This window comes from Schistocerca cancellata, chromosome 11, assembly GCF_023864275.1.
Source record: "Schistocerca cancellata isolate TAMUIC-IGC-003103 chromosome 11, iqSchCanc2.1, whole genome shotgun sequence".
Taxonomy (NCBI): Eukaryota; Metazoa; Arthropoda; class Insecta; order Orthoptera; family Acrididae; genus Schistocerca; species Schistocerca cancellata.
In genome coordinates this window covers 33,944,373-33,959,940 of record NC_064636.1, presented here as the reverse complement: position 1 = coordinate 33,959,940, position 15,568 = coordinate 33,944,373, and the positions used below count along the sequence as shown (strand labels likewise).

Genomic DNA, 15,568 nt, shown 5'->3' with positions numbered 1-15,568 from the left:
TTCGATTCCCGGCTGGGTTGGAGATTTTCTCCACTTAGGGATTGGGTGATTGTGTGCTGTCCTCAAAGAGGTGGCATCCGGCCACCTCTTACAATTAACCGTGGCACACCGTACTGTAACCGTGCCGACCCTGCGACAACGCTGGACGAAGGCACCAGAGAAACAAGAATGAAATAAAACAGTGTATTTCCATTGTGGTGGAGGCTTGAAAGGTTGGGAAGAAATGCACAATTCATGGGTTGAACATTTGTTTTTATACGCATCCTGCTACAGGTTAACAATAAATTACACGGCAACAACAATAAGCAGATGAACCATTAAATTATTTTCAATGTTTAAAAATACAATCTTGAGCAACATTGTTGCATTTCTCCTAAAGGCATTTGCACAGTTGGTTCTTGTGGGCATTAAAGGAATCATTTGGGTCATAAGTGGACACTAAACATAAACATGTAAAATGAGAAGAAAAATCTTCAAAACATGCAGTTTACATTATGCATTATCTTACAAGTTTTGCATGAGTGGGAACACAAACCAATCTGAAAATCTATGCTGCAACTTGTGGTAGTGGTTCAGATGTGGCAACCGTGGGAAATGTTATCTACAGAAAATTTTTAATGGCAGGACGATAACTAATAGAGATGATACAGCTTATGAAGGGACTGACAGAAAATAACATAAAAGAGCAGGTAAACATAGAATCTGGAAATGTAAAACAGGTTTTACTACAACTGAACTGCTCGCTCGTGTTTATAACACTGACCTGGTACTAAAAGTGAACTGCAGAAAATGTTATTTAATGAGAATTCTTTCAGACATCACTTGTAGAGAAACTTCTAGCCAAATTAAAACTGTGTGCCATACTGGGATCGGAACCCAGAACCCTACCTATCGTGGGCAACGTTCTTACCACCTGAGCTACTGAGGCACGACTCACGAGGTACCCTCACAGCCATACTTATGCCAGTACCTCATTTTCCACCTTCCAAATATTAAAGAAGTTCTCTTGCATGCCTTACAGAAGTAGCAATCGTGAAAGATGGGACATTGCTAAGAAATGGTTTAGTCACAGCCTAGGGGTAGTTCCCAGAGTTAGTTAAATTTTCACTTTGCAGTACACATTCACTTTGAAAATAGTTTCTCCCCCATATCCTTATTCTCACAATTGCTATCTCAGTTAGTTATGCAAGAGATTGTCTGTGAAGTCTGGAATGTAGAGTAAGGTACTGGCTAAAGTAAAGTGGGGAGGGGACTGTGGACGACGACTGTAAAACCGAGTCGGTACTGTCTGCAATAGGTGGGTTTGAGTCCCTGTATGGCAGACAGTTTTAACTTGCCAGTAAGAATGGAAATGGCGCACACACACTGTTGCATAGTGAAAAATTCAGTCTGTAAACGATGTACATTAAACTATACAATTGTCGACATCCACAGTTAGAAAAGTTCCTCGAGCAGAAGTTTAAATAGACCGATCCGAACAATAAATTTTTACTCGCGGCAAGCACGGTCGGACGAGCTCGTGGACAAAGTTGTACACTAATTTGCTGACACACAAGTGCTGCAGATTTTTCAGGTGGCAGAGTTCCCGGTAGGCCTCCAACTCCCATCCGAAGGCATTAAAAAGTGACAATTTACGAATCTGCGGGCAGCACCCGAGGAACTCCAAGTGGATCACGTCCTCCACGTGAGCCAGCGACAGAGCGTGCAGTCGCGGCAGTGACGGCATAACTCCGGAGAGGACGTCCGCGTCCACCGCGCACCTCCTCAGGTCCAGGACTTCGAGCTGCGTCAAGTGGTGCAGGTTCGACAGCTCCCACTCGTCGGACCACGTCGAGAACTCGAGGCAGAGGCGGCGCAGCCGAGGGCAGTGCCGCAGGAAGCCCAGGTGGGCCAGCTCCGCGCGGCAGAGGTCCAGCTCCTCGAGCAGCGGCAGGCGCGGCAGCAGCTCGGACAGGTCCTCCGCGGTCACGGTGTCGCCGACCAGACAGAGCGAGCGGACGCTGGCGGGGAGGTGTCGCAGGCCCGCGACCGGCGCGTCCTCGGCTTCGACGCGGAGTTCCCGCAGCCGGTCGCAACGGCGCAGGAAGGACAGGTCGGAGACGAATACGCAGTCGACCAGCTGCAGGGACGCGAGGGACCTCAGACCCGTCACGGCTGCCTCCAGGTCGTCTCCCAGCACGCAGCAGTCCCGCAGCCGCAGCCTCTGCAGGTTCCCGAGGTGCCGGAGCTCCGCGTACGCGGCGGACGGCAGGTCGGAGCAACCTTTCAGTTCCAGTTCCTCCAGCGTGGCCGAGCAGTGTCGTAGGAACGAAAGTTCTTTCAGGTGGGGGCACCGTATTTCGAGCGTCCGCAACCGGCCGATCCCTTCCGAACCTTCCAGGCAGTCCGCCGACATGGAGTCTACGTACACGCTCAGCTCTCTGAGATTCGGGCACAGGTGCAGAGCGGAACTGACCGCGTACTCCGCCCTGGCGTCGGGCTCGAGCGTCGGGATCGCCCTGACGATCCGCAGCTTGCGGAGCGCCGCCAGGTCGACAGGCGAGCGGGGGGAGAGGGTGCTGTCCGCGATGTCGAGTTTAGTCGACAGGTACGCGCACGTCAGTCTCTGGTAGCCCCGCGTGGCTCCCAAGTCGGAAATGCTGGTCACCGACACAACCATACGGGGGTAGGAAATGTCCACCTCGAAATTGACGTGCTGCTTGACGATGACTTCCTGCAACGGCGGCAGAGTGCTCAAGATTGCACGTGTCTCGTCAGATTCCCTCGGACTTCTGTCACTGACGTACCTCTTCCCCTTCCACAGGTGTGTAAATCCTGTCACAATTTTGTGCCACTGCTGGCACACGGCAGCACACCGAGCCAAGTCTGGGATCGGCAGGAAGGAAAATATGGAAAGCAGTAAGTCGTCACAAATCACAGCCGGTGGAGTCGATGCCATTTCTGTGAACAAAAATAAATTTCCTAGTTACTCGTCAGAATAAGCTGCACTACAAATTTTAAGTATGTATGTTTCATCTGTTTGTGAACATCGAGCGATAATACAAAAAGGAAGAAAGATCGGACTTAACATTCCATTGACATTGAGGTACAGTGGAAACTCGATTAACCGTCATCTTTGGGACCGTGGTCGTGACGGTTAAGCGAATAGACGGATAACAGAAACACATTTCAACAGCCTTGGCCATTATTATAGGCTCTGAAAGTGGAATCCCCTGACTTCTTGCTCGTATAAACCATCGGTACATTGCAGTGTCCAATTCATCATATTTTGCAGGTTTCATTGTCTTTCTTGTTCGCACATCTCCAGCCATGCTCTGCATTGTTGACACACGTTGTTCTATTTTATCAGCATCATGGTTTATATCGTTAACTGTTGTTCTTCCAATACCATAAATCAGCACTACACTTGTCGTAGTTTCGCCCTCTCTTAAGCGTTTTATAATTTCAAGTTTTTGATTAAGTCCTAAAACAACACGTTTACATTTTTCAGACATTTTATCAAGTCACTGTATCACACACACCTGCACTAAATACGGTAGTGTATAATATTAGTCAATGAAGCTTATTCAAGTGGGAAACACGTAACACGGCACAGCCCGCTAGATGCACTGCGACAATTACAGTCTTCTCACCACAACTGGAAACCGATCCAGTGGTGATTGTTGACTCACAAGTGAGACAAAGACAAGAAAAGGAGGAGATGTGTTAGCACGTCAACTGAAGGTCATATTTTATGTACCATTCTACGGCAGGCGGGTACATTCACTTCCCACTAAAATAGAGTAAATAAACAAAGCGAACGCGTCACTGCGCTTTAGAGCATTCTGTTATTACAGTATTATTATGCTGTTACAGCAGTGAGGGTTAACAAAACTGACGGTTTAAAGAGTGACGGTTAATCGAGTTTTTACTGTAATTAGATGCGGAGCACAAGCTGGCATTATGTCAAGGATGGGGAAGGAAATCAGCCGTGCCCTTTCAAAGGAAGCATTGTGGGATTTGCCTGGAGAAATTTAGGAAAATCACAGAAAATCTAGATCTAGACGGCCGGACGTGAGTTCAAAACGTCGTCCTTCCACACGGGACTCCAGTGTGTGCTAACCACTGCACCACTTCGCTCGGTAGGCAATAATATAGCACGGCTATGTTGTTACTGTGGTCCTCAGTCGCAAGACTATTTTGCTGCAGCTCTCCGTGTTAGTCCGTCGTCTGCAAATCGTACATCTCTACAGGGTGTCCGAGGAGACCGTGCACCCCTCCTCCCTTTGTACAATTGGGGGTGCACAAACACCCACATGCAGGGCAGACAATGACAGAGATAACGAGCACATTCAGTGATCGCTCCGGCCACGCCCCACCTCGCCAAGCAGCCTTACTTTTGTTCCGGACAGTGATGCACACACACTTCACAGTGAACGTGAGAAAAATTGAGAGGAAGTATATGCCACTGTTACTCAATCAATCGAGCAGTCTCCAGCAATATCTACCAGCAAAACAGCAGCTTATAACCTCGTCCCAGTTTCACACCGAACTTTATTATTCGCATATGCTAAAGATGAATTTATATTTAATTAATTTAGCATAATAAGTAATAGCTCCTTTTCGTGAAACTCGTTGTCATTCCCTTCTGTTATTGTGAAATCTAAGGAAAACTGCTAAATGATAACATGTCCTTTCTCAAGTACTGAATTTTATTAATTAAAACTTCCTTTTGTAAACCAACATTTATAAACAAATCAACATTTATAAACAATCAACAGAAATTGAATACCGTGTGCCATTACGCCTATATACCGCCACTAATCTCCGGCCTCGTTACCGAGCAACCGTCTCTAGCCTCCCGCACACCCGACTTTCACTCACGGACTCTAACACTCGACTCCTCACTCACCCACTTGCACATTGTCGACTGCACTGCAGTCTTTGCTTTACTTTATGATCACTGCATAGATCATATGATCGATACTATGTCTAGGTACAGCTATATAAGGATACTGTACCCTTACAATCTGAACCTGGGGCACCACAGTCATCACACGACTACATTAAAAATGATTTGAAAATGAAAGGAAATAGATAATTTAGACTGATTTATGTGAATGATGCATCTGACAATATACTGTATAATATGCCAACAACATACTGCAGCGAGTTGCGGCTTGCCGTGCTTTGTTGACACCGTCTGTCTCTAACGACCTCAATACTGACAGGACGTTCGACCCTGTCCTTCCTTCTGTCTTCCTTATTGACACTATTCCGTATGCCGTTTATCACTCAAGAGTGTTACTTTCTGAACACTTTTGATGTACTGCAGTACACACATTAGCCTTATCTATACAGGTCATCGGAGGTGAGGGTATCATCTGGAGTGCCCCAGGGAAGTGTGGTAGGTTCACTGTTGTTTTCTATCAACATAAATGACCTTTTGGATAGGGAGGATAGCAAAGTGCGGATGTTTGCTGATGATGCTGTGGTGTACATGAAGGTGTCGTCGTTGAGTGACTATAGGAGGATACAAAATGACTTGGACAGGATTTGTGATTGGTGTAAAGGATGGCAGCTAACTCTAAATATAGGTAAATGTAAATTAATGCAGATGAATAGGAAAAAGAATCCTGTAATGTTTGAATACTCCATTAGTAGTGTAGCGCTTGACACAGTCACGTCGATTAAATAGTTGAGCGTAACATTGCCGAGCGATATGAAGCGGGACAAGCATGTAATGGCAGTTGTGGGAAAGGCGGATAGTCGTCTTTGGTTCATTGGTAGAATTTTGGGATGATGTAGTTCATCTGTGAAGGAGACCGTTTATAAAACACTAATATGACCTATTCTCGAGTACTGCTCAAGTGTTTGGGATCCCTATCAGGTCGGATTGAGGGAGAACATAGAAGCAATTCAGAGGCGGGCTGTTAGATTTGTTACTGGTAGGTTTGATCATCATGCGAGTGTTACGGAAATGCTTCAGGAAATCAGGTGAGAGTCTCTACAGGAAAGGAGGCGTTCTCTTCGTGAATCGCTACTGAGGAAATTTAGAGAACCAGCATTTGAGGCTGACTGCAGTACAATTTTACTGCCACCAACTTACATTTCACAGAAAGACCACAAAGATAAGATAAGAGAGATTAGGGCTCGTACAGAGGCATATAAGCAGTCATTTTTCTCTCGTTCTGTTTGGGAGTGGAACAGGGAGAGAAGATGCTAGTTGTGGTATGAGGTAACCTTCGCCACGCACCGTATGGTGGATTGTGGAGTATGTACGTAGATCTTGTTGTAGATGTTACACAGATGCTGTGCACAGGGATAAGCAAAGAGCTTGAGTTTATCTACAGTGCTATGGAAACCTGTATACATCTGGAGCTGCCAACCTGTCACTCCTGCAGACAAATTACTTCCCTATCTCATCGATTAAAAAAAATTTTGAATATTTATCATACAATATCTGCGTCGCATTGTGTACTTATCACCTGCAAATACCTCATTTTGACATCTTGAATCATTTATCAAATATGAAAATTTTTACCACCACACAATTCGCTATGCGCCGTGACACGAATGGGCATGTCGTGTGCAACAATCCACTGACAATAAAACCCAATAACTTGAGAATGAAAAGAGACATTGTTCTGATCTGAATTTTAAATAAACTTTCGATATCTTAACGGCATTTCACCCACTGCCATGTACGATCTAAAATTAAAATTTTGTGCAATGTTTTAGTTAATATGAAGCAGCACAAGAACTATGGCATATAACAAAAAGAAATTCAATCCTTTACAAAGAACAGATATCAGACACAAAGATATGCAAAAATAAAACTGTTTCACCTAATAGTTTCCGAAAAATCGGATGATAAATATTTCGTATCAGCCAGAACACCATTTCTCAGCACAGGCAGCAGCATTTGGCAAGCAGACAGTTGTAACAAAAGCTGCCCTCAGCACGTAATGTAGACAGCACGTCTGTAGCAGCAAACGGATTCAGAATGCCTTTTTCTAGTCTATGGGAATCTGCATTATGTTCAACAGCTGGGAAGAATACAGGTCATGTCACAATTTTGGCTAGAAAGTCATCATCACAATAGCTGTCAGGTCTATATTTTGTAAGGGTATGTGAACAGAAATTATTACTTGAAGATAGTGCAAATACGGTTAATGCCTCAGCTCAAATACAAGGGAATCGTGTATCACATGTGAATACTGCAAGATGGAGCTTCTGCATGGTTTGGCAAAATCTCCAGAAGACTATTAGGTGAAAAATTTTTATTTTTTGCACATCTTAGTGTCTAATATCTTTGTTCAATAAATGATTGAATTTCTTTCTGTTATATGCCATAGTTTTTGTGCTGCTTCATATTAAGTAACTGCACAAAATTTTGAAGGGTTTGCTGAGGTAAAAACACATTGTGTAAAATTTGCTCGATTTTATGAGGGGCGCTCAAAAAGAAACGAGCCGGAGGCATAATTACAGAAACCAGTACCTGTATGTTAGAAGTATTGACCCTGGCTGTTGAGACACTTGTCCCACTGTGACACAAGGCGGTGAGTGGCTGTCTCATAAAATTCTCAGGGCTGCGATGTCAACTAGTTCGGCGCGTACGGCAGGACGTCGTCGTCCGAGGTGAATCGTTTGCCACTCAGAGCCTTTTTAAGGGACCAAAAATGGCGTATTCACAGGGAGAGAGGTCTGGACTGTACGGAGGGTGGCCGAGAACTTCCCATTTGAATTTCTACAGGAGTCCCGCTACTGCGTCGGCTGTACGAGGCTTGCATTGTCGTGGAGCAGAATGACCCCGCGAGTGAGACTGCCTGGTCGTTTTGATTTGATCACTTGGCGAAGTGTGGTCAAGGTTTGTGAGTAACGCTGGGCATTTACTGTTGTCCCGTGCTGCAGGAAGTGAATCAGAAGGGGACCACCTTGGTCAAAGAAGAACGTCAGCATAGGGGCAAACGATTCACCTCACACAATGATGTCCAGCTGTACATGCAGAACTGGTTAACATCGCAGCCCCGGGAATTTTATAAAACAGCCATTCATTCACTGCCTTGTGTCACAGTGGGACAAGTGTCTCAACAGCCAGAATCAATACTTCTAACATACAGGTACTGGTTTTTGTAATTATTCCTCCAACTCGTTTCTTTTTGAACGCCCCTTATAGATCATACATTGCAGTGAATGAAATGGACACAAAGGACCCCTGACTTTACAATAGGCACAAACTCCATATGGGGAAAAATTATACAACTGGAGCAGAAATGAATAGCAAACTATTTCTAGTGATGATATGAGCCAAAAATGTGGAAATTCAATTGCATAAATGACATTGACAAAGAACAGATGAAATTTCCTGGCAGATTAAAACTGTGTGCCAGACCGAGACTCAAACTCAGGACGTTTGCCTTTCACAGGCAAGTGCTCTACCAACTGAGCTACCCAAACATGACTCACAACCAGTCCTCACAGCTTCACTTCTGCCAGTACCTCGTCTCCTACCTTCATTCTGGGAGAGAGCATTTTGGAAATGGCGAGGCTGGTCGACTGATGATGTGTTACTGTTGTGAGAATCGACGGAATGTGGTTGAAAAACTGCAAAATTATGACGAGGCAACAAGGCATTTGACATCCAGGACCATTACGGAACCTGGAGACAGAGACTTTTCTGCTCTGCAAAACAGAGTCAGTGGCAACCTGCAGCAGAAAAGCAGAGTACAATGCTGGCGCAGACACAAGTGTTATGGATCACATCATCATTCAATACATGGTGTTGAACATGCAAGCGTGAGAATCTGTCTTTTTGGTGAAGGTCTTTCAGCTTATTCGTAACAATCTTTTTGTTGCACTTATCTGTGACTCAGCATCTCCATTTCATGGCGAGTAGCAACTTCCCTTTTCATAACATTGTTACATTCCATCCTGGATTTGTCATCGTTTGATTTTTGTGTGTCAGGTGACACGTACGTAAGCATCCTGTCTGGTCACCTGCATTCATTCATGTCCATTGTGCATTCCAATGGACTTGGGCAATTCCAGCAGGACAATGCGACACCCCATACATCCTCAATTGCCGCAGAGTGCTTCCAGGAACACTCTTCTCAGTTTAAACACTTCTGCTGGCCACCAAACTCCTCAGACATAAACAATATTGGGCATATCTGGGATGCCTTGCAACGTGCTGTTCAGATGAGATCTTCACCCCAACATACTCTTATGGATTTATGGACAGCTCTGCAGGATTCATGGTGTCAGTTCCCTCCAGCACTAATTCAGGTATTAGTCCAGTACATGCCACGTTGTGGGGGCCCTATACAGTATTGGGCAGGTGTACCAGTTTCTTTGGCTCTCCAGTGTACATCGTTAATCATAATGGCAATGTGCAAGGGAAAAACAAGACCCTACTCTGGATCAATGGAAACATGTCCCTTGGCTGGATGATACACGTTTCATCTTACATCAGGTCAATTTGGTTGTAGAGATATACCATCATCCAGGCGAATGGCTGGTAGGAACGTGCACGACACCATGGATGCAGGCTGGTAGGGGAGTATTATGCTATGGGGGGACATTCACTCCAAGGGACCTGTGCCAGTAATCAAAGGCACCAAGATAGATGAATAATATTGTGGATCACCTGCATCCCTTCATCTCGATGTCTTCCCCAACTGCGATGGCAGCTTCCAGCAGGATAATTGCCTGTGTCACACGGCTGGAACATGCTCCAGTGGTTTGAGGGATATGACACTGAGCTGACATTGGTGTCTTGACCACCAAATACGCCCAATATGAACACGACAGAACACATCTGGAATGCTGTCAAGTACCAGCTCCCTGCCCACAAACCATCGGCCCATTATTTATGACAATCGTGTGACCTGTACATAAACATCTGGTGCCATATACCTCTGGAAACCAATCGAGAACCTATCGGGTTCACGGCAGGCATGAATCGCCGCTGTATTACACTGTTACAGCGGTAGACCAACACAGTATTGGTGGGGCTGGCTTAATGTTCTGGCTCATCTGTGGGTGTAAGTACTCGAATATACAGTAGGCCTACACTTCTTTGAAAGAGAAGTACAGGAACTTCTGGGACACACATACTGTACGTAACTGTTGCAATTCACATCTGCTAAAACCCATTTTCTGTGGCCAAGCCTCCATAATTTTTACCTCCTGCATTTCTCTCCATTACCATTGTAACTATTTGTTAATGCCTCACAATGTATTTTATCCACCTATCTGAGTAAGGCACACCATAAATTTCTATTCCCATCAGTATGTGTATCAGGCACCAATGTTAGCACTGAATAGGGGATCATGGAGGAATTTTATAAAGGGGCTATGCTCCAGACTGAATGCTGAAAGGCATTATCAGTCTTAAATGATGATGATGATCAGTATGTGTTCATTATTTATAAGATCTACCAACCTGATCTTCAGCATACTTTTGTAACACTATACTTCAATAGCCTGCTTTCTCCTCTTCTACAGACTGGTTACCACTGACATTTCACTTCTTCATGAGACTCCACTCCAAACAAATATTTTCATGACACACTTTCCATATCCAGTGTTAACATCTTTCTCTTTTCCAGAAAAGCTATTCTCACTATTGTATACCGTGTGATCAAAAGCATCCAAGCACGCCCAAAAGCATACATCTTTCATATTAGGTGCATTTTGCTGCCACCTACTGCCAGGTACTCCATGTCGGAGACCTCAGTAGTCATTACACATCGTGAGAGAGCAGAATGGGGCACTGTGCCGAACTTACAGACTTCGAATGTGGTCAATTGATTGGTGTCACTTGTGTCATACATCTGTATGCGAGATTTCCACACTCCTAAACGTCCCTAGATTCACTGTTTCCAATGTGATAGTGAAGTGGAAACGTGAAGGGACACGTACAGCACAAAAGCGTACAGGCCGACCTCGACTGGTAACTGACAGAGACTGCCGATAGTTGAAGAGTGTCTTAATGTGTAATAGGCAGACATCTATCCAGACCATTACAAAGGAATTCCAAACTGCATCAGGATCCACTTTAAGTACTATGACAGTTAGGTGGGAGGTGAGAAAACTTTGATTTCATGGGTAAGTGGCTGCTCATAAGCCACACATCGCACCGGTAAATGCAAAACGATGCCTCGCTTGGTGTAAGGAGTGTAAACACTGGACAATTGAACACTGGAGAAACGTTACGTGAATCATGGTACACAATGTGGCGATCCGATGACAGGATGTGGATATGGCGAATTTCTGGTGATCGCCATATCAGTGCCACAGTAAAATTCGGAGGCAGATGTGTTATGGTGTAATTGTGTTTTTCATGGAAAGGGGGGGGGAGGGGGAGCTTTTACCCTTTGTTGTTTTGTGTGACACTATCACAGCACAGGCCTACATTGATGTTTTAAGCACCTTCTTGCTTCCCACTGTTGAAGAGCAATTTGGGGATAGCGAATGCATCTTTCAACACGATCGAGCATAATGTACGGACTGTGGCGAGTGGTTACACAACAATAACATCCCCGCAATGGACTGGCCTGCACAGAGTCCTGACCTGAATCCTATAGAACAGCTTTGGGATGTTTTGGTATGCCGACTTCGTGCCAGGCCTCACCGACTGACGTCGATACCTCTCCTCAGAGCAGCACTCTATGAAGAATGGGCTGCCATTCCCCAAGAAACATTCCAGCACTTGATTGAACGTATGTCTGCGAGAGTGGAAGCTGTCATCAAGGATAAGGGTGGCCCAACACCATACTGAATTCCAGTATTACCAATGGAGGGCGTCAAACTTTGAAGTCATTTTCAGCCAGGTGTCCGGATACTTTTGATCACATAGTGCAGTTTCCACATAATATCCTTTTACTTTGGTCACTGTTAGTTAATTTGCTGCCCAATTAGCAAAAATTAATTTATGACTTTTAACGAGTCATTTACTAATGTAATTCCCACACTGTTGCACAACTTAATTCAGTTACACTCTGTTACCTTTGTTTTACATTTGTTGATATCCATCTTATAGCCTTTTTCCAAGACACCATCCAGTCCACTGAGACTACAGCTTGTATAACATAACTTTGTGATTGACAGATGTCAGTGACATAGGACAATGCAACCCGTACACAGCACGCCACATGCTTTTGCGACAAACATAAATGTGTGTGTGTGTGTGTGTGTGTGTGTGTGTGTGTGTGTGTGTGTGTCACCACCATCCAACCTGTGGCCCACAGAAAGGCGTGGGTAAGGCAATCAGGTAGATGCTGTATTTTTCCCTCTACACGGCTACTCCGCAAATCATACTTCAGTGCACGGCACAGGCTTCTTCGAACTACCTTCAAAATAATTCTCTATTATTCCACTCTCGAACAGTGTGCGGAAAATATGAACATCTGTATCTTTCTGCAAGAGCTCTGATTTCCCCTATTTTATTATGATGATTGTTTCTTCTTACGTACGTTGGCATCAACAAAATATTTTCCCATTTGGAGGAGAAAGTTGGAGATCGAAATTTCGTGAGAATATCCAGCCACAACAAGAAACACCTTTGTTTTAATGACTGCCACCCCAACTTCGTATTATGTTCATGACACTCTCTCCCCTATCTCTCGATAATAAAAAACGTGCTGCCCTTCCTTGAAGCTTCTCAATGTACTCCATTAATCTTGTCTATTGAGGATCCTACACCACGCAGCAGCACTCCAAAAGAGGACAGACAAGTGTAGTGTAGGCAGTCTCTCTAGTAAATCTGTTGCAGCTTCTAAGTGTTCTGCCAATAAAACACAGTTTTTGGTTTGCCATCCCCACAACATTTTCTGTGTGTTCTTTACAATTTAAGTTTTTCATAGTTGTAGTTTCTAGGTATTTAGTTGAATTTAAGGCTTTTAGATTTGATTGAATTATTGTGTAATCAAAGTTTAAAGGATTCCTTTTAGCACTCATGGATGACATCATGGTTTTCAGTATTTAAGGTCAACTGCCAATTTTTGCAATTCGTTTTCATCTTCTGACAACTTTATCAGATGATAAACAACAGCATCATCTGAAAACCTAAGATGGCTGCTTATATTGTCTCCCAAATAATTTATGCAGATCAGGAACAGTAGAGGCTCTATAACACTATATTCGGAAATGCCGGAAATCACTTCTGTTTTACTCGATGACTTTCTGTCAACTACTACAAACTGTGACCTCTCTGGAAGGAAATCATTGAACCAGTCGCATAACAGAGACAATACTCCACAAGCACACAATCCGATTAGAAGCCACTTGCGAGGTCCGGTCTCTCGATGCTCGTCTTCGGAAGTACGATTATACGGAGCCCCCACTAAAATTTGCGACCGGACTGAGAACTGCTCGGTAGGGATGACAGCTATGTCAACGGATGTCGAGGTAATGTCAGGTGTGCCCCAGGAACTGTGATGTGACCCTTGCTGTTCATGGCAGACAACCACAGACTTTGCAGATGATGCATTTGTCTATAATAATGTATGATCTGAAAAAACTGTGCAAGTATAAACAAATCTTGAGAACTTGCTAAAATCATTCCAACACCCACAATTGCATAAATATTTCTTTATTTAAATTAACCGGTTTTGACAGACTTTGCTGCCACTCTCAGCTCTTAAAAAAAATCTTGGCTTCAGCTGCCAGAGGCTGCAGTCGTGTGTGCGCCAGTTGTGTTTGCATTTGTGTGGCTGTGGGTGTCTGTCTATCTATTTGTGACAAAGGCTTCGTCGGTTGAAAGCTTATATCGAGACAATCTTTTCGCAGTCCCTATCTGTGATTCAGTATCTCCGCCATACGGTGAGTAGCAACTTTCCTTTTCGTAATATTGTTACATTCCATCCTGGATTTTCCACAGTTTGATTAAAATCTTTTTGTTATGATACATGTTCATTCTATGCTGAACCTCATGCAAAGATGTCATGTGGATAAAAATCAGCTCAAGGTCTCCCATAACTAAAATATCTGAAAACGTAAACCACTTCCTGCAAATGGCCACGTCCATATATACGATACCATACAATAAAGCTGCATGCCCTCGGGAAAAATTACGGCTGTAGTTTCCCCTCGCTTTCAGCCGTTCGCAGTACCAGCACAGCAAGGCCGTTTTGGTTAGTGTTACGAGGCCAGGTCAGTCAATCGTCCAGACTGTTGCCCCTGCAACTACTGAAAGGGCTGCTGCCCCTCTTCAGGAACCACACGTTTGTCTGGCCTCTCCAACAGATACCCCTCCGTTGTGGTTGCACCTACAGTACGGCTATCTGTATCGCTGAGGCACGCAAGCCTCCCCACCGATGGCAAGGTCCACGGTTCGTGGGGGTGAGTCAAAATGGACTTTACAACTTTGTAATAGTATAGAAATTTGTTGAGATAATAAACAGATAGATTAATGTGTCACTTTGTAGCAAATAACCTGAAGTTTCCAGAATGAGATTTTCACTCTGCAGCGGAGTGTGCGCTGGTATGAAACTTCCTGGCAGATTAAAACTGTGTGCCCGACCGAGACTCGAACTCGGGACCTTTGCCTTTCGCGGGCAAGTCCTCTACCATCTGAGCTACCGAAGCACGACTCACGCCCTGTACTCACAGCTTTACTTCTGCCAGTATCTCGTCTCCTACCTTCCAAACTTTACAGAAGCTCTCCTGTGAACCTTCGCAGGAGAGCTTCTGTAAAGTTTGGAAGGTAGGAGACGAGATACTGGCAGAAGTAAAGCTGTGAGTACAGGGTGTGAGTCGTGCTTCGGTAGCTCAGATGGTAGAGCACTTGCTCGCGAAAGGCAAAGATCCCGAGTTCGAGTCTCGGTCAGGCACATAGTTTTAATCTGCCAGGAAGTTTCAACCTGAAGTTTGATTGACATCGTGCATCAGTACCCCATTCTGCCACCAGGAGCGCCAATGTAGTGCACAGTTAACATGGCTACTTTCACCTTTGGGGAGCACGCTCATTGTGTTCCCGAACATGCTCGAAAACCTTTCAGCTCCAGAGATTGACGAAGATGATCGAGACGGGACGGTGTATTACCGGCAAGACGGAGCACCACCTCGTATCCTCACACCTGAAATCACTCTTACTTCGGAAGACTTCTCTCCATTGAGAATGACATGCTGCGTTGTTATCTAGAAACACTTCAATCCAATCACACAATTGGTCTGATAGTCCATATGCTCTTACTTTGTTCATTAAACGACTGTGGGGAGCTGTATCGAACGCATTGCGGAAGTCAAGAAACACGGCATCTACCTGGGAACCCGTGTCTATGGCCCTCTGAGTCTCGTGGACGAATAGCGTGAGCTGGGTTTCACACGATCGTCTTTTTTGAAACCCGTGCTGATTCCTACAGAGTAGATTTCTAGTCTCCAGAAAAGTCATTATACTCGAACATAATACGTGTTCCAAAACTCTACAACTGATCGACGTTAGAGATATAGGTCTATAGTCCTGCACATCTGTTCGACATCCCTTCTTGAAAATGGGGATGATCTGTGCCCTTTTCCAATCCTTTGGAATGCTACGCTCTTCTAGAGACCTACGGTACACCGCTGCAACAAGGGGACCAAGTTC

The 15,568-nt window shown here is 44.7% G+C and overlaps 1 protein-coding gene across 1 annotated transcript in view; it reads right to left on the bottom strand.

Annotated features, from left to right (window-relative positions):
• The window catches only part of LOC126108153 (uncharacterized), a 42,036-nt gene that overhangs the window by 4,033 nt on the left and 22,435 nt on the right, over nucleotides 1–15,568 (bottom strand). Inside the window, exon 3 of the mRNA XM_049913397.1 lies at nucleotides 1,554–2,940. Within this exon, the coding sequence (XP_049769354.1) occupies nucleotides 1,554–2,940 (1,387 nt within the window). The remainder of the gene's footprint in view (nucleotides 1–1,553; nucleotides 2,941–15,568) is intronic.